This window comes from Mustelus asterias, chromosome 28, assembly GCF_964213995.1.
Source record: "Mustelus asterias chromosome 28, sMusAst1.hap1.1, whole genome shotgun sequence".
Classification (NCBI taxonomy): Eukaryota; Metazoa; Chordata; class Chondrichthyes; order Carcharhiniformes; family Triakidae; genus Mustelus; species Mustelus asterias.
The window spans coordinates 1873022-1896768 of NC_135828.1; the positions used below are offsets into that span (position 1 = coordinate 1873022).

General features: G+C 43.1%; 1 protein-coding gene across 1 annotated transcript in view; it reads right to left on the bottom strand.

The window, feature by feature from the left end:
* Positions 1-4526: 4526 nt before the first annotated feature.
* The window catches only part of LOC144480179 (serine-rich coiled-coil domain-containing protein 2-like), a 612858-nt gene continuing 593637 nt past the window's right edge, over positions 4527-23747 (bottom strand). Inside the window, exon 10 of the mRNA XM_078199331.1 lies at positions 4527-18661. Coding sequence (XP_078055457.1) covers positions 17714-18661 — 948 coding nt within the window. The 3' untranslated portion in view covers positions 4527-17713. The remainder of the gene's footprint in view (positions 18662-23747) is intronic.

The window sequence follows — 23747 nt, forward strand, 5'->3', positions numbered from 1 at the left end:
TCAATCGACTCAGACATCCAATAAATTCATGTTTTGCACAAAAGTGGACATTTATCTCCAAAGGGGGTTTAACAGCACGTTCCGGCCAATAAAGAGATGAGAAATAAAAAACATATCCCAGAGATGAATGGTTTGTCTTCAGCAGCTTAGGCCCAATGATCTCCAGAGTTTAGACGGATGAGAAGAGATCTAATTGAGGTATATAAGATGATAAAAGGTATTGATAAAGCAGGTGTACCATAGAATCCCGATAGTGCAGAAGGAGGCCATTCAGCCCATCAAGTCTTCACCGACTCTAACCCAGATCCTATTCCCATAACTTTATCCTTGTAACCCCACGCATTTACCCTCCTAGTCCCCCTGGCTCATAGGGGCAATTTAGCACGGCCAATCCAACTAACCAGCACGTCTTTTGGACTGTGGGAGGAAACCGGAGCACCCGGAGGAAACCCACGCAGACACGGGGAGAATGTGCAAACTCCACACCGTCACCCAAGGCCGGACACAAGAGAAAATATCAACAAGCACAACAGAAATTTGTCCTGATTTTGTGGTCAGTTATGAAGGAAAAACACATCAGTGACAATTGCCCACAAAGGTTTCTCAGACTATGGAGTGTGGACCTGCTGAAATTCAGCTTCTGCCGCTGTGTTGAGATGTACAGAGGATGTGTGGTGTGTACGAGCAGATCAAGAAACTGCAGAGTTCCACAACAACAGATTGAAGAAACCTCACTGGAAATGTCTAAAGTATCAACAGGAAATATTAATTTAATGTTTAGAAAACAAAATAAACATTGGAAAATACAGATGAGATTAAGGGGAAGAAACAGTGAAAAACATTATTTTTTAAAAACCCCAACACCAATTTTCTCTCAGAATGAGAGTGCACACTTGTAAATTTACATCTTCAGGGACAGGGAGAATAATCAGCAGTTACTATCACTTATTATCCTGTTAAACACTCATATTTCTGAATGCACCCCTGCATTTTTCAGCCACTTATAACCAGAGATTAACCAGAGAATAAGTCTGCCAAAGTTCACGCCATTGTTTTGTGTTGGAGTCTATTGGAGATGCCTGTTACAATATATGGAGGAAAAGGGTATGTATGACAGGAAGTTCTAGATTCCTCTGTTTTCTCAGTTTAGACAGCCAGAGCTCCCTCTGTGCTGATTTACCCGGTTATAACAGTGAGATTGCCATTATTCACACCACAAAATCCAGCTCAGTATTTCCTGGTACAGACTCAATTTGATTAGAATCACACAAGTTACAATGTTTGGAGAAATCTCACTCGATGGAAACTCCATCACATTGAATGAAATTGTGAAAAATTTTACAACCTTGGAATTCATCAGCAAAAAACAAAAGAGGAAGAAACTGGAAAACTTTAACCATACAGGAAAGTTCTCTCATTAGGTGGCACAGTGGTTAGCGCTGCTGTCTCACAGCGCCAGGGAACCGGGTTCAATTCCGGCCTTGGAGTGACCGTGTGGAGTATGCACATTCTTCCCGTGTCTGCGTGGGTTTCCTCCGGGTGCTCCGGTTTCCTCCCACACGCCAAAGATGTGTGGGTTAGATGGATTGGCCGTGCTAAATTGCCCCTTAGTGTCTCAAGTCGTGTAGGTTAAATGGATTAACCATGGTAAATGTGTGGGGTTACAGGATTGGCTGAATGGCCTCTTCTACATGTCGGTATTCTAGGATGTCAAAGCTGTGTCTGATTTATTCTCCTCAATTTAATGCTAGCCACTTTGGTTCAATTCCTCTCATTATTATTAAGAGCTACATAAATTAGAATATTTATTTTATTCCTTTTTGCTTTAAGAAAATATTCAAATCATGGAGACAGTGAGATTGTACAAGAGCGTTAATAGCAACGTGATTTTATCTGGAGGTTCTCAGCCATACTCTGAAGTCATTCATCAAGACAAGCTAATTGCCTTTTGCACGCCTTCTAATTCCCAAAAGGTTACAAAGAACAGTGGCTCATTAACCCTTGCTTTATATTTCATTTGCTCACTAATTGTACCCAATTTCCTTTAAACATGGGCTCTGAGCACCGTATGATTTACGTTCCAGTTGGAGGGCTGCTCTCACCCTTTCCCATGACCATCTGTGGTACACGGTACAACACTAAAGTGGAACCTGTAGCTAAGATATGTCAATGACGCCACGTACACTCATGGGTTAATTTTATTTTCAGCTGGAGAAACTCTGTAATCAATTTAAGATTAAGTGGAAAGAAAAGAAACAATTGGTCTTGTGCAGTCATGCCAATTTGTACAGAACCAAAGTCCCCATACTCATGAGAATGACTCCAGACAAATTGAGAGGATCGGGGAAATCTTTGGAGCAAAATCAGTGACGAGGCCATTATTTTGGGACATTTCAGGCCTGGTCTTGTCTCAGTTACTTTCCTTACAATCTCTCCAAGTACCCATTAAGAAATTGGCCAATCACAGCTCTTTATTTTTGCCAATTTCAGGTTGTACTGGAAATAGCAGCTTGTGAAATGTTCAGGATAGCGAGGAGCTTCTTCACCAGGGAGCGGGTGCCACCCTGACACCAGGGAGCGGGTGCCACCCTGACACCAGGGAGCGGGTGCCACCCTGACACCAGGGAGCGGGTGCCACCCTGACACCAGGGAGCGGGTGCCACCCTGACACCAGGGAGCGGGTGCCACCCTGGCACCAGGGAGCGGGTGCCATCCTGGCACCAGGGAGCGGGTGCCACCCTGCACCAGGGAGCGGGTGCCACCCTGCACCAGGGAGTGGGTCCCACCCTGCACCAGGGAGTGGGTCCCACCCTGCACCAGGGAGCGGGTGCCACCCTGCACCAGGGAACAGGTGCCACCCTGCACCAGGGAGTGGGTCCCACCCTGTACCAGTCCAAGTCCTGGAAAGCTGTAATATCACAGTGCCCAGTGCAGAAATTGCTGAGTTGCTGTCGAATCCGGTTAGAGAGAGAAACTGGGGGAGGTGGGTGATGATGAGGACATCTTTTACTGAAGAACAGAATTGCCGATTCCTCCTTTAATCAGAATGAGACACAATGTCTCATGGGAATAGGTGGTGGTTATTCAGCTCCAGTTGTTTGTTCTGCTGTTTGATTTGATGATGGCTGATCTGTATTTTAACTTAATCCACAATTGGCTTTTGTAACCTTTAATATCTTTACCCACAAATATTCATCAATCTCAATTTTTCATTTTCTATCGACCTCCAACCTCAGCAGCTTTTTGGGGGAGACAGTTGCAGATTTCCATCAATCTTTCCGGCTTTCCATTAGTCTTTGTGCTTGCGGTCATCACCTCTATATAGTCTAGCTCTAGTTTTAAGGATATTTATTTATTCATGGGATGTGGGTGTCGCTGACTAGACCAGCATTTTTATTGCCCATCCCTAATTTCTCCTTCAGGAGGTGATGGTGACCCACCTTCCTGAACCCCTGCAGTGCCTGAGGTGTAGGTACAACCACAGTGCTGCTAGGGAGGGGGATCCCGGACTTTGAGCCAATGACAGTGTCACCTTTCTCTCAGTTTCCCACAAGGGAAGAATTTCTTTCCATCTCCCCAATAAATTCCTTTAACCTCCTCAATAAGATTATCCCTGAATCTTCCACATGCAAGGGAATATAAGCCTATTCTTTTCAACCTTCCCTCATAATTTAACCTTTTTAGCCCTGATATTATTCTGGTGTGTCTGTGCCACACTTTCTCCAAAGGTCAATATCTTCTCCCTGAGGTACAGTGCTAGAACTGAACAGTTATTCCAGATGGTGTCGAGAGTTTGGTGTAGTGTAACATCATTTCCGCCCCTTTGTAATCCAAACCCCCTTGAGATAAAGGCTGACATTCTATTGGTCTTGTACAAAACATAGCGTACCTGTCCACTACCTTTCAGTGATTTCTGTACATTAGCTCCTAACTAAATCTCAGTTCCTAGTTCCTCATTATTTCCTGATTGATTGATCTTAATGTTCTAACTGAATGACCTCACATTTTCTCACACGGAACCTTGCATGGGGCCACATTTTGTCCCACTTGTTGAATCTATCAGTGTTCCTTTGCAACTTTCCATCTACACAAGTGTCGTCATTAAACTCAGAAACAAGATTCATTATTCCTTCATGCAATCCATTTCTAAATATAGTGAGCGGCTGTGGCCTCAGTGCTGGTGCTCAAGGGTCAGCCCTCGTCAATTAGAGTACATGCCCATTAATGCTGGTCTCTGCCTCTGGCCTCCTACTCTATTCCCTATCCAGGTTCAATTCAAGGTGGTCTCGGTTACCACACCAGAGGGTTTGAATTGGATTTTACTGTGAATAATTTGCAGCAATGATGCACATTTTAAAAATGTCTTTGAGATATCTGTTGGTAAGAGAACACAACCGGTTTGTACGGAGCTTTTAGCTCAATGATCATAATCCTCACACAGTTCATTCACCTGCACATTCTGTAAGCGATCAGCTTACTCCATCAATACAGTAGGGAGTGAGAAAGAAGAGAGACAAACAAGAGAAGCAACCTGAGCTACTTTTATTAATTTGAAGAAACCAGAAAGAATAAGATGATTAACATTGCATCTTCAATCGTCCATGGAGACCATGACTGATAATATTACAGATATCGCTCTGGCTGAGCACCTTGGAATGTTAAATGTGCTATATAACTGCAACTTGTTGATGGGAAATCAGAATGACAGTTCTTTCAAGCTATTGGAAAGCCATGTTTCACAGTTACAATGTGCACAATTACATACAGCAATGGTATACAGTGGTACGTGCTGCCTCACTTTGCATTGGGACAGTGGTGTCACCCCTCCTGCCCCACCCCCCACCCTCCGGATTTTCATTGACCTCCTTGGGGTTGGCCCAAGTTTCTAAACAAGAGGAAAAGTGAAAGCTGAGCCTAATCGGGAACGGTTCCCTGGGATGGTAACCAGCATCGTTACAATAGACTTTATGATAATGCTGATCATTGTTTAATGAGGTTGATATGCAAATGTTGAGCCTCTATCTTGTGATGGTCAGCGTGGTAATAAGGGACTGGGTCAGAAACAGGCCTCCAGAGGGGAGTTTCGACAGAGCAAAAAGTTCAAAGCGTACGTTTAAAGTGAAATCCACCATGAGATATGAGCACACCCACACATCTATAACTTTCAACCAAATTCCTCTATCCTCTCTTAGAACAAAGATATTATTGCAAAATTGCAGGTTAACATACAAACAAAACTGACAAAGTGATTTCTGCCTAATTTTTGTGGGTGATTTTGAAATCAGTGTAGATGTTCACAGGAACAAAAGCAGAGACACAAACTGCTTAAATTTTGACTTACAAACACAGCACCTTTAAAATGAAACTGTGTTTGGGGAAACACACCCAACCCAAATAGGGAGGGCTTTAAGAGGAAAGAAAATCAGCAACATCAAGCTAGCTTCTGAAATAATACAAAGGATCAACTACACAATGAAAGCAGAATGTCACTTTCAAACAGTCAAGAAAAAGTAATCTGATGCTAAAACCAGATTTCTTGTTTCTGCAGCTGGAGGTTTAGTGTGTGTCCCTGTTAATGGATATTAAACATGAGCAGAGTGTTGACTTCTTTTTACACTCTTTTTGTTCAGGATCAGTCAGCAATTGTGTGTTTAATTTGCATTTGGGGAGCAGAGATTCCTTGTTCTGTTTGGGGAAGGGAAGTAACCAGCAGTTGTGCAAGGAACAGTAACCCATATTGTTGCAGAACGAACAATCCCATTTCCCGTTTGCTTTTACAGTGACATTTATAAACAGACTTGTGAGGTTGTGAGAAGTGTTCCAGCCTGTGGTTTTGTGGTTACTGTTTGCAATGCCCCCAGTCATTGCCCGGTTTGCAGAAACACAAAGAAGGGGAGCCAGTTTGGGCAAAGTCTGTCACTAACTTGGCAATCTATGGTCAGCGTGCTCTTTCAAACTTTAGAAAATAAAGCTTAAAGGAAAATCTCAATGGATCTTGCTAGACTCCTAACAATTAACAAGAGCCCACAATCCCATCCTTTTTAATCTTGGAGAGCTGTAATCACCAGGGCATCCATTGGTGCATTGCTGCCATGGCCTGGGAAATGGGCAGGCAGGATAACCTCTCATTCCTCAGCAGCTGGGTAGAGTGGGAGCACAGAACGGGCAATCCCTGCTCCGAGGAGGGAATAGCCACAAGGGGCAAAGGTGAAAGGGTATCACAGAACTCCCCAACCAGAAAGCTGACCAGAGGTGTCTCAACTCTCCATTTGGGTGAAAAGGCCACCAAAGTCAGAAAAAAAAACTTACAAATTGATTTGTTTTATCCATGTTTTAGAACACGATGTCCAAGAAAGAGGGCTGAGTTTAACTGGATTTAATTAGATTGCATTTAGGGAAAGCAGGACTTTTTCAAAGCTCTGAAGATGGTCAAATTCGCACAGTGAATACGTGAGGTTTTTAAAAATGTGAACATTTAAATCAGAGCATTGCTGGAACACAACAATTTAAATAATTCTTTATTCAAGACAGGCACTGAGTGAAACCTCAGCAGGTCTGGTGTCAGAAGTAATGGTACCTTCACTTCATCCAGATGCTCAACTCATCACTGATTTTCTCTGTGAAATATTGGTCTCAGTCCGGTTCTGACACACATTCCGCTGTAAAAAATTAACTACGGAAGGAAATTGCATTTATGTAGCACCTTGCATTGTCTTGGGACACCTCAACGCTTTTCAGTGAATTAGGTGTCATCACTGATGCTGTGCAGGAAATGATATACAAATAAACGGGCCTTGTATTTTCAGCTCACTCTGAAAGGTTGAATGTGTCCTAATGCTTCTGACCCTCCACTTTCTTCCTAAGATTGGTATCCAATCCCATTATCAACAGCTGCTTCCTGATACACAAGTTCATCTTCTGTATAATGAAGTGATCCAAGTGTGACTTATATCCATTCATTCCTCAATCATGCAAGAATCAAATCTGATAAGATGATACGACACAGAGTAACAGCAAACACTGACATTTATCACTGCAGCATGCATCATCGCCTCATCTCCCTTCGGTGGTGTTTATTGTACAGTTTATCCAATGCTTGGATTTCATTAATAAATGCAGAGGCCACAAGTCACCTGGCTGTCCAGCCAGCATGAATTCTGAAATCATCTGCACTCCTAACCTGGTATATCTCCAATGATTCACATAACCTGTGTTGTTTTTTAAGTAGGTGGCTTATTTCGGACTGATCTCTTCCCAAGCAGCTTGGGCTATCCTGACATAAAGGTAACTTTCCAACACAGACCCATTCATAGTGCTGGTATTTGACAAACATAATGATGTTAACACATTTTACTGTCACTGTGCATGCTATAGATGCACTGAAGGGGAAGGGAATCCAGTACAAGAGAAGGAAAGGACTAGAAGGATATGTTTAAAGCTTATTTATTAGTGTCACAAGTGGGCTTACATTAACACTGCAATGAAGTTACTGTGAAAATCCCCTAGTCGCCACACTCCAGTGCCTGTTTGGGTACACGGAGGGAGAATTTAGCACGGCCAATGTGCCAAACCAGCACGTATTTCGGACTGTGGGAAGAAACCGGAGCACCCGGAGGAAACCCATGCAGACTCGGGGAGAACGTGCAGACTCCTCACAGACAGTGACCCAAGCCGGGAATCGAACCCGGGTCCTTGGCGCTGTGAGGCAGCAGTGCTACCGTGCCACCCCATCAATGAGGTGAGATTAAGTACATGGGCAGGGGTTCATGTGCAGCCCCTGTATGGACCAGTTGAACCGAATAGACTATTTCAATGTAATTAAGAAAAGTGTACACATCTCAACCAAGATACTGATGTAAGAATTCATCATCAGCTCTGTGGAATGATCACAATTGAAATAATAGAATGAATTTGGTTTAATTCTAATCTTTTCAATCCACCCACCAGGAATAATGTACAGGAACGCCATCACAAGAGAAATTTACAATCTTCTAGGCCACAAGTCTTTCCATCGCAGTTTCTAAACATTCTCCTGAAAGGTTAAACATTGCTCTTTACCTTGTCTGCACATACAGTGCTCCCTCATTCCCTCACTGCACTGATGTGTCAGCCTAGATTAAGTACTCAAATTTTAGACTGTGGCTTGAATTCACAACCGCCTGGTCAGGGGCACAAGTGGTACCAGATGAACCAAACCAACACTGTCAAAATCCCAATGATATTAACGAAAGACAACACATCACACATGGAACAGTGAGTTACACAGCCTTCCTCATGAGTAACATAAAGGAGTTAGTCAATGGTTCAATGCCCTATTCATAGAATGTGCATCTGCTCTGTGTGTTACAGTTGGATAGGGATCTGTGTAATAATGAGTGAAGTTCTAGTTGGATGCAGTGACCTTTCTCAGCTGAACAATGTGAAAGAACATGTAGTAACTCCTGAAAGTGCCGAGGGCAGCTGTCACTACAGTGTTCATTTCATCGATAATTGCTGTTAACTCATTGGAGAAGATGCAGTGATGAGCTCTGCATGTGTTGGTCCCTAGAACTTGTCTTTGATGGGGAGATATGTTTGGTTAGGTGCTTAGATTGTCACATGTTTCTTTGCCAGTCAGTTCCATACATGTGAGAGTCTGCCTTTGCATCTTAGTTATCCAGGATGTTTAGCCCTAGTCACAGTGGGGGTACCTGAGTGAGCAAACAGCCTTCAGATGAAGACAACTGACCATCTGATCTGCCCTTACCCATAGCCAGCTATTTCTTGAATGGGTGTCCTGATCTTCCCAATTCCTGGCAGGTCTCTCTGGTTGTCATGTTCAATGTGAAGGAATAGTTCCTTATTTCAATCCCAAACCTACCCTTTACACCCAGAAACCTGGATGCTTTTTGAAAGCACTATTCAGCTTTTATTATCTGTACCTTATTCAGAGGTAATTTGATAAAGTTTATTTATTAATTAGTGTCACAAATAGGCTTACATTAACACTGCAATGAAGTTACTGTGAAAATCCCCTAGTTGCCACACTCCGGCGCCTGTTCGGGTACACTGAGGGAGAATTTAGCACGGTCAATGCACCTAACCAGCATGTCTTTCCGACTGTGGGAAGAAACTGGAGCACCCGGAAGAAACTCACGCAGACACGGTGAGAACGTGCAGACTTTGCACAGACAGTGACCCAAGCGGGAAATCGAACCCGGGTCCCTGGCTCCGTGAGGCAGCCGTGCTGACCACTGTGCCACCGTGCTGCCGGGAATCGAACCCGGGTCCCTGTCTCCGTGAGGCAGCCGTGCTGACCACTGTGCCGCTCTTCTTCAGATGAGAGTGATTCTGGGAAGTTCACCTATATTACTCAGTCCAGTGTGCCTCTAACAAGCTCCTTCCTTCAGTCTCTTTCTGAGGCTCAACAAAATCTCATACTCAGCTTGTTTCCCTTTCTGCCAATGTGTGGGAACAGCCTGAGGAACACACTTATTTTCCAGGGGGATTCGATTTGGTAATGTGTGTACGAGTGAGCATTGCAATGTCACACGGTATTCAGGCTCATGGGATCTCAACTGGAGGGATCGATGGGAACCTTGGGATCTGCCAAAAGTGACCCGAAATCATTCAGCCGTCTCCCACTCACTACGTGTTGGTAAACCTGTGACTGAGCACCACCATCCGATTCAGCCAATGGCTGTGAGTGAACGTTATGCTTCACCCACACATACAGCTGCTCCAAACTACAAGACATCGTTACACCCCTCACACAAACCCTCACCTGGGCCACAGCAGCAGCAGCCAGTTTCAATCATGTTTTTAAAATTCATTTATGGGAATGCGAGCGTCGCTGGCTAGGTCAGCATTTACTGACCATCCCTCATTGCCCTTGGGAAGGTGGTGGGAAGCTGCCTTCTTGAAATCCTGCAGTCCATGTACAACTAATTATTACATAAAATATTTAAGTTACAGGATTTCCAAGGAACCTCTGTAACCTAAGAGGGGAGAGATCCGCACCTCTCCTGGGCTGCTTCTATTCTCTGAACAAGTCCTGTTTGTTCAGTGAATGGTGCATGCAGTGATTGGCTGCCCATGGTGTGACTGCTTTCTCACACTCTCTTTAGTCAATGGCATTTCTATTATGAGATTAATAATAAACTTTATCACAGACAATGAAATGACCTGATCTAACCAGGGTTTTCAAAGCTCATCATTTCCATCTTCAGCTCACAATCAGTCATTGTATCTGTCTCCCCCGGTAAAACTTTCTCAAAGTATTATTCCTCAGGTTGGTTCTGGTCAGGACTTAACGCTCAGTGCAGCTTAATGGAGTTTCTGGATCTTCTCCAATGGATCACTATTTGGTCCTCTTCGAAGGCCAAGCCTTGTATTTGTTTCACATGAAGGAGATTGGAAGCAAGCAAGTTCCACCCAACATGCCTGATATTTATATCTTATTCTGTGACCATGGTCCTCAATTTCTTTGGTATTTAAGTTTATTTTTTATGTTTATTTATTAGTTACAAGTAGGCTTACATTAACACCGCAATGAAGTTACTGTGAAAATCTCCTAGTCGCCACACTCCGGCGCCTGCTCAGGTACACTGAGGGAGAATTTAGCATGGCCAATGCACCCTAACCAGCACATCTTGTGGATTGTGAGAGGAAATTGGAGCACCCGGAGGAAACCCACGCAGACACGGTGAGAACGTGCAGACTCCACACAGACAGTGATCTGACCCGGGAATCGAACCTACTAACCACTATGCCACCCCTAATCTTGCGCATTCTCGGAATTCATTTCCTCCATCACAACAGTAACTACATTGTTGACTACAGCCACTCCTTCAGTGGCTGCAAAGCACATTGGGATATCCTGAGTTTGTGAAAGGCACTATATAAATGCAAGTCTTCCTTCCTTTGTTTGTTTCCATAACTGTACCAAACTTGTTCAGTTTATTCTGAAATACATTTGTAGCACATTGCAGGGCAAACTGACATTACCCTGAGTGGGATTTGCAGTCAGAATCTATTTATGTTAACCAGATATAGCGTTATGAGAAAGGACATGACCCACTTTGTGACTCTGCAAAATCACTCCAGTCAAAAGCCACAACTTCACAAATAGCTGCCAGTTGTTCCACGACAAGTCAAACCCGAGAATTTAAACGGTAGCAGCAACTCAGCGTCTAACACCCACCCCATTTTGTCAATTCAAAACTCATATCCCACCTAAATCCAAACCAAATCCGATCTTAATGCCTTTCATTTCCTGGAGTTTAGGATGTTGGGTCATTTTGAATGCTTCATTCTGTATTGGTACATGTCTGCCACTTGAATCCAGGGAGGGATCGAATAGAACAGATGGCGAGAGTCAAACAAAGGGCCTAATTCTTGGGGTGGTTAAATAACGTGTTCACATCATCTACATTGCTGAGATATATGTGTTTTAATAATAATCAGCTTTGGAGCATAGGCAGTGGCTCGCCTGCTGTGTTTCTCTGCTTCCAAGTAGATTTGGACTCATGGTTTGGTCTTGAGATGAAATTGAAGACAACCTGAATCTTGTAGATTCAGTCAGGTCAGACAGAGTATGTTGGCATGGGGAGAGAAGACATTGCAGAAGCTGCTCTCCCACGCCTACACTGAGCCCCAGTTCAGGATGTTGGGCTGTTTACGACCAACACCCATAATGTCCATTCTCCCCACACCTCGCCCTCTGTAAAGGATTAACTAGCCCGATTGTGGGCTGGTGCCATATCAGAATTGTGCTTTTATCTCACTGACAGAACAAAGAGTGTCCCATTGTCAGAGCAACAAGTGGGGAGGTGAAGGGGAGGCAGGAGATGTGCTGGAGGAGGGTGGGAGGGTGTTAGGCTGATTCCTGTAGAGGCTCGTTAATTAGATGAGCCTGTAATTAGCCAGTTAAATACTGAGTTGACACATTGTTTACTTTGTATTTTCAGGCCAGAATTAATGAATCGTTTATTTCTTGGTTGGAACAGATTAACTTTTGTAAATATTGGTTAATTGCCAAAGATGTTTCTTACCTTGCGTTTGATAGTTCATTCTCCCTCACAGTCCAGGAGAGAAATCTAGAAAAAGCCAAACATTGCAAAACACAACACACCCAGGGATTTCCACCCTATTTACACACACGCTAACACACGCACACTAACACACGCACGCTAACACTCACGCACGCTAACACTCACGCACGCTAACACTCACGCACGCTAACACTCACGCACGCTAACACACATGCACGCTAACACACATGCACGCTGACACACATGCACGCTAACACACTAACACACGCACATGCATGCCAACACACGCACATGCATGCCAACACACGCACATGCATGCCAACACATGCACATGCATGCCAACACACGCACATGCATGCCAACACACGCACATGCATGCCAACACACGCACATGCATGCCAACACACGCACATGCATGCCAACACACGCACGTGTGCTAGCACACGCATACTAACACACACACACACACTAACACACATGCACGCTAACACACATGCACGCTAACACACATGCACGCTAACACACACACATGCACGCCAACACACGCACATGCACGCCAACACACGCACATGCACGCCAACACACGCACATGCACGCCAACACACGCACATGCACGCCAACGCACGCACATGCACGCCAACGCACGCACATGCATGCCAACGCACGCACATGCATGCCAACGCACGCACATGCATGCCAACGCACGCACATGCATGCCAACGCATGCACATGCATGCCAATGCACGCACATGCATGCCAACACACGCACATGCATGCCAACACAGGCACATGCATGCCAACACACGCACATGCATGCCAACACACGCACATGCATGCCAACACACACACATGCATGTCAACACACGCACATGCATGCCAACACACGCACATGCAAGCCAACACATGCACACGCATGCTAACACATGCACACACTAACACACACACTAAGACACACATGCACACGCGCTCATACTCTCACACACGCTCACACGCACACACTCAACAGTTCAGAGTGCCATTCTGAATCAGGCTTTTTCCATCAAGCAGATCTTTGGGTTAGAGATACCCAGTGATAATCTAGGGTTGCTGGAGGGCATAACCGCTTCTTTCACATGGCCACAAATAGTCAATAAATGTTTTATCTTTAAGATGCTTTTTTGAAATGGATTTCATTTCATTTCTGCTTAGGGTTAAGAGGGACAGAGAATGGTTTAGTACAGGGTTCTCTCTGCTTCTCTTATGGGGAGGGATGAGAGAAAGGGGGTGGTGGATAGGATCTGTAAATCAGAGTTTGATTTCTATAAACACATCAGCTTGCTGTCATCAGCGACACTGGAAATTTCCCAGGGTGGACCTTTCACATCGGATCAAAGACAGTAGGAAAATAAATGATGGAGAAATAGAAACTTTTTTCTCCCCCAAGAAAGTCATCTGATTAATGCTTCAAACTGACAAATAGTTCAGGTAAACAGTGCAAGCAGACAGACAGATCAAAGCTGCCACTATTTCTGTCAGACAAGGTTATAATAAATTCAATTTGAATACTCACGAGTCTAAATAATTTCCCTCTCATCCCTGTAGCCAATCTTATCAAATCAAATAATCTTGTCATTAGAACAATAATTACTTATATTAAGGCTGCTGTGGTTACAGTTCTCATTTAGATGTGTAACTGGCTGAGACAAGCTTGTATTTATATGACACATTATGATGTCTCTTAGCAAACACTACAAAGCATTACACTTGATAGCCAATTGCTTCAAAGCTCAGCTCAGCGCACAGCAAGATCCCACACACAGCAATGAGACAACCAGCAACTCTGTTCCTTTTCATCACCTTGGCAAAATACTTCTGGCTGCCACACTGGAACAGGCAGACAAGAGCCTCGGGAAAGTGCCTCAAAGGGTGCTGCTTCCAACAATGCAACGCTCCTCTCTACCATTTGGGAGGTTTCCGATTGTTCCCGTACTGGGCTGAATATTGGCAGCAAACTCTGGGGAAAGAATCTCTGTTATTTGCAGTAAATGTCTTCACCAAGAACCCCTCTGCAGTCAGCATCAAACAAAATAAACCTCTCCTGGATCTGGATGTGTTGTTGCATCAATTAATAAATACAGTACATTGCTTGTTTTAAATACTATGAAGGAAATATCTCATGGGTGGGTGATGTGAGTTTAGATTACATTTTATACTCGCAAGAATTAAAACTGCTACCAGCACGAGTATGATCTTTTTATTTCCACCCCTCCAGATTTCCACTCTGGAGAAGTGTGATCAGGACAAAAGGTGCAAGATAGTTGAAGCAGTGCGTGCAGCCAGTCTCCTGGTGGGAACAAGAGGCACCTGCTGGGAGTTACCAATAGTACAGTGAGTCACCACATTCCTCGGCAATGAAAGCAGCACTTACCACCCAAAATAACAAGCATTTCAGAGAAGGAAAACGGATCAATCCCATGTCGGGGTTGGGACCACTCGCTCAGCATAGGCACAACTGTATGACACACAGAATCATTGAAAGTGCAAGTCCTTGTTCAATTTATCTAGTATGCAGCTTCAAGGATCTAGCTGATAGTTAATTTTGCATATACATATAAGAGTACTCTCTATACCTCATTTTGTTATTAATAACAGTATATATTGCACTTGAACACAGCAGTACATGTTTGACACAGAATTGATTATATCTAGCAACTTATAAATCCGCAAGGACCTGGGCAATATACAACTCGTGAACACCTGTAATGAGATAAATTATCCATATACACACTATGTACGTACTTACAGCTATGATTCATTTAAAAATCTGAATGTACTGTGGTGTCACTGAGCGAGAGGAGTGATTACAGTGCAACAAGCTTACTTTGACACTTCCATTATAAATATGGATAATGGAAATATAACAATAAAGATAAGCATCTACGACTTCCAAAAGGAGACTGAGTTTATATTTCCACGCCCTGGTTCAATAACCCATGTCTTCTAATCTAGTCTGAGTTGAAGACTATACTTGGTCTCAACTCTGCATTGACGGGTATCACACACAAACACAGGGACGTAACAAGTTAGAATTGATACCATTCACATTTTTACCACTGCTATTTACATACATCAGCAAACTCATGCAGTTCCAGTTGTCAAGTAATGACCTTTAAAGCCTAGATGGACCTCTACAGGATCTCTCATCATATACTCCAGTTTGCCTGTATATTTGTGTCATATTTTTAGACAAGAATTTAACTTACAGGAACAGTCCATGGTATCTTTAATAAATATTTTAAAAGATGCAGAAAGGCTAGGGAAGTGAGATCAGCATAGGCAAGTTGTGATGTAAATCTAGCACAGACCTAGGGACTGACTGATCCCCCGTCAATGCAGGCATTTCGCACTTTACAATCACATTTTTGCATTCTGAATCTGATGCTTGAATCCAGTGTATTTAACTAAACTGAATTTAAATAACATTTTACACTGCTGCTGGTTTACAAATATGATCTATTCCAGCAAAATATTTTCAGATGTATAAATAGGTAGTGGGGAAAATCAAGTGTACTTGCAACGAGATAGATTTAGCAACAGACGTGAGGTGAGTTGTATTGGGGGGGGATGGTGGTGGGGTGCAGGAGGTGATTTCCCCTTGTTGCCAAGTGCTGGCGACAATGTAAATGAGGCAATGGCTATTTACTCCGACCAGGAGCTCTGATTACTGGCTGGAACCTGCCTCTATTTGTTTTATATATCAACATCTGAAAGAGGTTTCACTTGAAAATAAAGAGGAAATCTCACCTCGGCATGCACCGGCACTCAGCTCAGCACATGTTCAAAATTGAAGATATGTATGTTAACATGGAGTGTAGCTCTGAAACAGCGTGACACATTCCCACCATACGTGTGAAATCTTGCATGGAACTGCAGGACAATTTGAAAGGTCTGGTTTAATGGGAATTGTCGATTTTTAAGAAATTGGGCTGTAGTTTGGGGCTGAGGTCACCGGTTTCATGTGGTTTCTGTGAGCAGGACTTGGCTGGAATCTCATTTTCTATTGGCCGTGGCGAATGAATGCGGAATACCAGAACCACAAGCTCAACATCTCAGGGAATGAGCCAGTGGAGGAGCAATCATCAGGGGATTGCAAAATACCGCTGAGTTCATTATCATGCCAACAAAGTATGGATTTTTTGGTCTTTAGACTTAACAATTGCAAACAACCTTGGCCCTTCCTGAAATCACTGCAGCATCATCTGGTGATGTGAACGAGACAAACCTTCTCTCTGCCTTCAGGACCGGTGTACATGAACGCTGTGCTCGGGATGTAACATGCCAAGATCATGGCGTGGCAATATGGTTCCAAAGTCAGATCTAGTTTGCCCAGCACATCAGTAATCTTGGAAAATCAGTATGGGATCTTCAAATTCCCACACCATCTGCTTGGATAACCTTTCTATGTGAGGCTGTCAAATTAATGCAGAGCTCTGTTCTGTGCACTTGTGTCTATTGGGAACTGGACTGCAAGACTGTCTAAAAGATTCAGTGAAGATCATTAAAAGCCATAGAGGCTGGCAAAGAAAAACTTCATCCGATGACTCTTGCCTTAATTCAAACCCAGATCTATCAGGGTGGAAGGTCAATGCTGTGACCTGTGGCATCATTTATGTATGGCGCTGAAAATATATATTATCTTGATGGTGAATTACCAATTACATTTTTTGACAAGTGGCTTTTGCACAGCAACTGTTATATTGAAGAACCTGCATGCACAATAATTATGGGGATGAGAAACACAATAATGTCTTTCCACTAAGCAATCTTAATATTGTATCTCTCCCAGTCCACAGATGGAAGAGTTGTCATTTGGAATGTGCTGAGTGACAGTTCAATTGGAAAAGACTATAGTCATCCTTTCTAACATCTTCACTGACATTCTGGCAATCTATCTTCAAGCACAAATACTCTCTCATTCTTTTTATATTCATGCATTGGCTGCTCTTTCTCTGAATAGCAATAGGCTTTTGGTGAAACTGCAGCAAGTATGATTCCTGTACCAGGCATTGTAATGCAGAATTTTATTTTATTACTTATTTTAGAAACCTAACCTTCCAGAATTTTAACTTAAATATATTCCCTAGCTGATCATTCTAAACAGACAAAAATGTTAAACTTAACCTGGCCGTTTTAGATTAGTCTGACCAGCTTCCTTTAAAGCTCCTTCTGCATCATCTTCCCAATCACAAGATGTTCATGCAGACCAACTAAAATGTAGGACAATGGTATCATTCAACAATTTATACAATATTTGCTTTAAAGAAATTCTACCCATCGTACCACTATTAACCGTTACACCTAAATGATTCATGTCCAGGTCATTACAGATTCATAAACTGCTGTACAGCTCATTCTTCCACCATCCCACCCTCGCCAAAACATTGCTGCTTTTGACCTGAATCTGCCACACCTGTAGCTTTATATTTGTCCAAATAAAAAGGCAGCACATTGCAAATATAAACTGTCCCGACAGTCTGCAAATGGCCAAGTCTTTGACAGTACATCAGTCAGGTCTGCAGGAACTGTCTTTTGGATTCAGGTCAATCATGAGTGAAGTAAATGGGGCCAAATTGTCAACAGTTGCCAGTTCTGAATCCTGCAATATAAATTGCAATGGGAAAATGTTTAATACCAGGTTTCAGTCAACCCTGGAAGTTGCAATTTGAGGAACCAGACACATGCATCTTTGGTTGAGGAAGGCGTGAATGCCGGACAGAGGTTGCAGATTTCTCTGGTTGGGAAGTGTAACCCTGAACCTTTTGCAAACGGTCTTCTCGAAGCCACTGCTTTTTCTGTAACTTGTTGGAAGGTAAGGTCTCAAACTGGGATTCATCCTGATGATCGCTGGGTTCAACATGCTGCGTCTCCTTAGCAGGTGACCCAGGATTCATTGAAAACGCCGTAGTCTTAATGCTTAAAAGTGGTGATGACAGGGATGGTGGTAGTTTAGATTTTCTCTTTTGCTGCTCGTCTCTTTGTGTTGAAGGGTTGATAGGTAGTGGTAATTGGAGTTGATGGTTGCATTCCTTTTGATCTCGAGTAGATTGTTGAACTGAGCTCTCTCCAGAGAAATAGTCTGGGTGAGAACCTGCAGTACCATTCTTCCTGGATTTGGAGAGTGGAGAGGGCTTCATTGCTGAAGTCTGGATCTTGGATTTGACACTTGGATCCTTGGAAGATGGACACTGTCTAAAAGCAAACCTCGGCCGATAGTTTTTATTTGTAGATTGTTCTGTAAATATTGAAGAGCTTGCTAAACTAGTTTGCTGCACTGAAACCTGACTGTGCCCATGTTCCTTAGGGGGAACATTGACATTCTGTCTGGTCTTCTTGTAGACAGGGTACTCTTGGACAGGCCTCTCATTTGAGTCCCCGATCTTCTGTGGGATGGCTGGAGGGAAGCTGGGTTTATCCAAATCTGTCTCTGACAAAACAGCAGCTTTTGTATTTTGGCTGATCTGACAGTAACTCTCACACAACGCATTCTCTATACACCTACTGTGGTCCTCGGTAGGGACTGGTTTTGCTATTTTTCCCATGTCGCGTTCGTTGGAACTGAAGTTGTGGTTGGAAGGCTGTAGTACTGGAGGCTGTTGGAAGAAAAAGCATTTTAGAACATATTCATCGCATTTTGCTTTTGCAGAGAACAAGAACTCTTGGTACGGGTCATGCTGGCTTGCTTTGCATTTTGGGACACCATGCAGGAATAAGACAGAGGGTCTGAGAGAAGCATATGACACAAACACCGGATGAAGCTGGACAGTCGTCCTCAGGAACTATAATGAAATCCTGAAGCAGTTCACAGAGGGACACTTGGAGCTACTGAATTTGGTAACTGTTGAATGCTAAGGAAGCACACAGAATGGATAATAGAATGTGTTTTAAATATCTGGTAGCATACAAGACTTGCTGTCAGTAACATCCATCACAATTTAAAATGCTTCAAATGATTCGAGAGAAATGAGAAATAAAATTCTTACTCTTTAAGTATATTGTACTTTGGACCAAGAATCCAGTGAATGTGTTCAGTCCCCAGCCTAGCAGATAGACTATCGGAATTCGGTTTTTAAACAATTTAGAAATAAAAATGGGGCAGGGATTTTCCGTTCCCGTCAGCAGTGGGCATCGTCACATGTGGGATGAGAAAACTCAGAGTGGTTAGATGTCAATTGGCGTTTCGCTGATCTCCACATTTCCAGTTCCCACTGCTGCCCCCTGGTCTCAGTAAGAGAGACCGTGAATCTGGTGGACTGTCAGTAAAATCAAACCGGTTCCTTAATCCCTGTCCTTACCCGATCTGGCCTGTACTTGAATCCAGTCTCCACAACAATGTGGTTGACTTTAATAAGCCACTCATCGGTTGCATCAAACCAGGGCAATGGTGGCAACTCACCAATATCTACTCAGGACAAGAGAGAGGCTGTGAATGCCAGACTCACTTGGGATGCCCATAGCAAATGATCATTCTTGCGAATCTCCTGTGGCATTGCTCTGGGAAAGTCATTACAATTCTTTCCTATACTGCGAAGATTGCCAAAACATGCAGCTCAGTGCATGTTAATGCAACATGTTTAATTATCTGCTATTTAAAAGCCACAAAATCTAGTTGGTAGAAATGAGCATTGCCAGAGGTCTAATTGCTTCCCATCAGGGGAATTTGTAGATCAGCACAGGCTTGTAAATTTGTAGCCCCAGGTCAGGAGAAATCAGGATCAAATAAATAATGTCACTCTCTTTTTATACCTTGACACCACAGAAGCTGTGATTCAAATCCTTTTGTTATATAATGTATGGCATTTTTGGATGCTTTATCCAGTGTTATGTGAAAGGTCATTTGAATTTCAAGATATGTTAATATCTGATCAATGTGGCACTTGCATAGAGGAACATTTCAGAATGACAAGACAGAGGCTGGGATGAGGACGGACCCTGGGTTCAGAGTGTCCCAGAAACACAATGGACTCGAGTAATTCTATTGTGCAAGCAAATAAGTTTAACCAAATGGGCTCAGTAATTCCTGACCCAGAAGTCAGACAGAGTACACAAGACTCCAGTAACTCTGACTATATTGCAGCCTCTTCTCATTTGGCCTTACTAGTCTGCTTTTGATGGTTTATGGCAGCTTAATGAGTTGGCTGCATTGCTGCTTTGACTAAAATTTGCAATTTACACAGGACTTAACTCCAACTTGTCTCCTGGATTATGATATTGAAGTATTGGAACGGTCTTTATGTATTAAAAATACTTCATGATGCAGATCACAACAGATAACTTGGATTCATTCAATAAAAGCTCCAGTGAAAGGCATTTTCTGCTGTGTAGCATTTGTCACACTCTATGGACTGCACTTCCAATTTCATCTTGGAAATACACAGCAGGACTGACAGCATCTGTCAAGAGAAGAGATAGGTTAATGTTTCTGGTCTAAGGCTTTTTCAGAACTCACAAAGGGCTAAAGCTGAAACATTAACCTATCTTTTCACTGCAGAGGCCACCTGGCAGGCTTGCTGGATATTTCCAGCAGTTTGCAGTTTTGATTCAGAGTTCCAGTATTTATAGCTCTTTGTACATCAGCTTCTGGTATTTTGTTGCATAACTAGGGTTGACGTTGTTCAGGTGAAAATGCCAAGGCAGCACAGGGCTGTGAACATTGACTTATTTCTGATCGAGTGCCTGATGGTCTTGCTCATTCTGTTGTAACAGAGTCACCCATGGTACAACAGGAGGGCTGAATAATAGATTATGGTTATGTCTAACCTGAAGGATTTATTACAGTTACACTTCAGGCATCATCTATGCCACAATGTCAGAGAAGTCTGAATAATTTTAATATCAGTATTTTAATCTTGCACATCAGTGGAGAAAGATGGAATAATGATATAAAAGAAGCATGGTAATCAACCTACAGCCCATATATACCGATAAACTCAACCAATTGTGCAAAAAGATTACTACTGGTCACTGCAAAGTTGTTAAATTAGCTATTTCCAGCTTGACTCTGTGACCACATCCAGCAGAAACATTGGCCTCGATAATCCAACTCGCCCATCTGTCAAAATACAAGCATTCTGCTCTCCAGACAGACAGTTCCCCTCCTCTGAGAGCCTGTTTCTCCACGATATTCCCCCCACTCTACATCCTCTGCAAGTGTGTCAATCTCGTAATGAAAACTCCTGCCCAAGCTTTGACCATTCACGAATCTAGTCGCTTTTCTTTCACAATGCTGCCCAGAGACAATGGATGAGGTGAGTTCATTGACCAATAGGCAATACTAAAAATTATTTCATTGGCCCTGCCAAGGCTCAATCTTGTGTCACTGCATCTGAGTGTTCAGCGTAAGGGCTCAGAGAGTTGGAGGTAATATATTAGTATGGATTAAGTATTGGTTAATGGACAGGAGGCAAAAAATAAGGATAAGCGGGGCATTTCCAAATTGGCAGACTGTAACTAGTGAAGTGCCCCAAGGATAAGCCATCTCAGCTATTGACAATCTAGATTAATGACAAAGAAATGGATGATGTAAAGCCAGGTGGGAATGTAAGCTGTGAGGAGAACAAAAGAGGCTGCAAAGGGATATAGTCAGGGTGAGTGAGTGGGTAACATGGTAGCAGAGGGAACGTGATGTAAGGAAGTGTGAACTTATTCACTGTGGTCACAGGAACAGATTTCCGGATTGGTTATGAGCTGCAGGCTGTTAAGGATTGAGATATCAATCTACTTCCTCTTGGACTTTTGGGCCTTCTATATCTCAATGCCAGCTGGATGATGTGTCCAGTAGGCATCAGACGCTGAATGGATCGCTGACCTTATTTTTTATAATGTAAAACTTGAGGATCTTTGTGAATGTGAGGTTCAAGTGTGATGGTCAGCTTCAAAGTTTGATATAAACTAACTCATCCTCTGTGCATTGTTAGCAGGAATATTTGGTAATGTAATGTTTATCTGCTGGCCTGGACTCTCTCCAAGTCTATCACTCAGATATGCTCTGTATGCAAGTTGCCAAAATAGGCAAACCATGAGGGCAATTAGGGACTCTATTGATTTGAGACTTTTCTTCAGCAACTGGTCACTCCCTCCTCAGGTTACATAACATAGGATTAGATCCAATATACAACACAGGAGCAGGCCATTTGGCCCAATCAGGCCATGCTGGAGTTTATGCTGCACTCAAGCCTCTTACCAACTTTTCTCAAATAAATCTATCATTACCTTCCAGTCTCATCTTCCTCATTGTCTGGTCTGCCTTCCCCTTGAAGGTATCTATAACATCCACTTTCACCAGTTCCTGTGGTAGTGAGCTCCACATTCCCACCACACTTTGGGTACCTAGCCTGTTAATCCTTTTCTGATGTGTAAACCCACACATTCTGGTACCATCCTTGTCCTTACTCCCTGCACGCCCTCCAGTGCCTCTATATCCTTTTTATAATATGGGGGCCAGAACTCCACACCACCCTCCAAATGTGTTCCAGCTGAGGTTTGATACAGGCTTGTGTCAGCTTCCCTCCATTTCAATTCGATTACATTATATTATAGTTCCAAAAACAATGCCAAATAAAAAACACTTGCAACTATTTCAGATGGTTCAGTTTGATTAGTGTGACAGCTAGTGTGTCAGATGTGCCCAAAAATATTCTAACATGAATACAGCTATGAAATCAGTCAATATCCTGCAGCTTAATCCCTTAATACAATAAGATGTCCAGAATACTGTCTCCAAAGTATAAAGCAGACTCATAATTCCACATCGTTTTCTGACTGACTTCCTCCCCCAGTGAGCATTCAGCCTCTGTGACAGGTTAAGTTAAGAGCTAAACATTATGACTGCACTCGGGGACATCCACATATCCCACCACGGGAGAAGCAGCTCGCTTAAAGAAAATTCTGAAGATGCATCTCATGTTTCAAATGTCAGATTTCAAATGCCATCTAATAAACTCTGATCACTGACCTGAATTTATCTCACACTCTTTCATGCAGTAAATATCCAACACTTCCATCTAAAGGACAAGGGAAGCAGTTTGGGAACACCAACACCTCCAAGTTCCCCTCCAGGCCGCTCACCATCCTGACTTGGAAATATATCGGCCGTTCCTTCACAGTCACTGGGTCAAAATCCTGGAATTCCCTTCCTAACGGCATCGTGGGTCAACCCAAGCACGTGGACTGCAGCGATTCAAGAAAACAGCTCACCACCACCTTCTCAAGGGGCAACTAGGGATGGGCAATAAATGGTGGCCAGCCAGCGACGCCCATGTCCCACGAATGGGAAAAAACCCTTGATGGGACGCATGTGGCAAAGATCAGGAGCAAAAAGCTTGTTAATGGTTTGGTGAGTGAGGCTTCAATGTGTAGGATAGGGGTCAGCGGGGATAAGGCATTCACGATGGTGAACATAACAATAACATTGTGCACTACATCCCCAGCATCGCACAAGAAAGTGGCATAGACATCTCTGCTGTTTAATGGAATGGCTATGAATAGGTTTTGTCAAATGATACACCTATACATTATACCGGGGCAGTTATATTAATCCGGGGATCCATTTGCAATAAAACTCTAGCTTACGTTCTTATGTTCTTTTACCTTGTGTATCTTGATAACCAATATATGCTTCACGGAGTCATTTCCTTCCCTGAAGAAAAGTGACTTCAGTTGTCTAACTTCTCCCTGTTA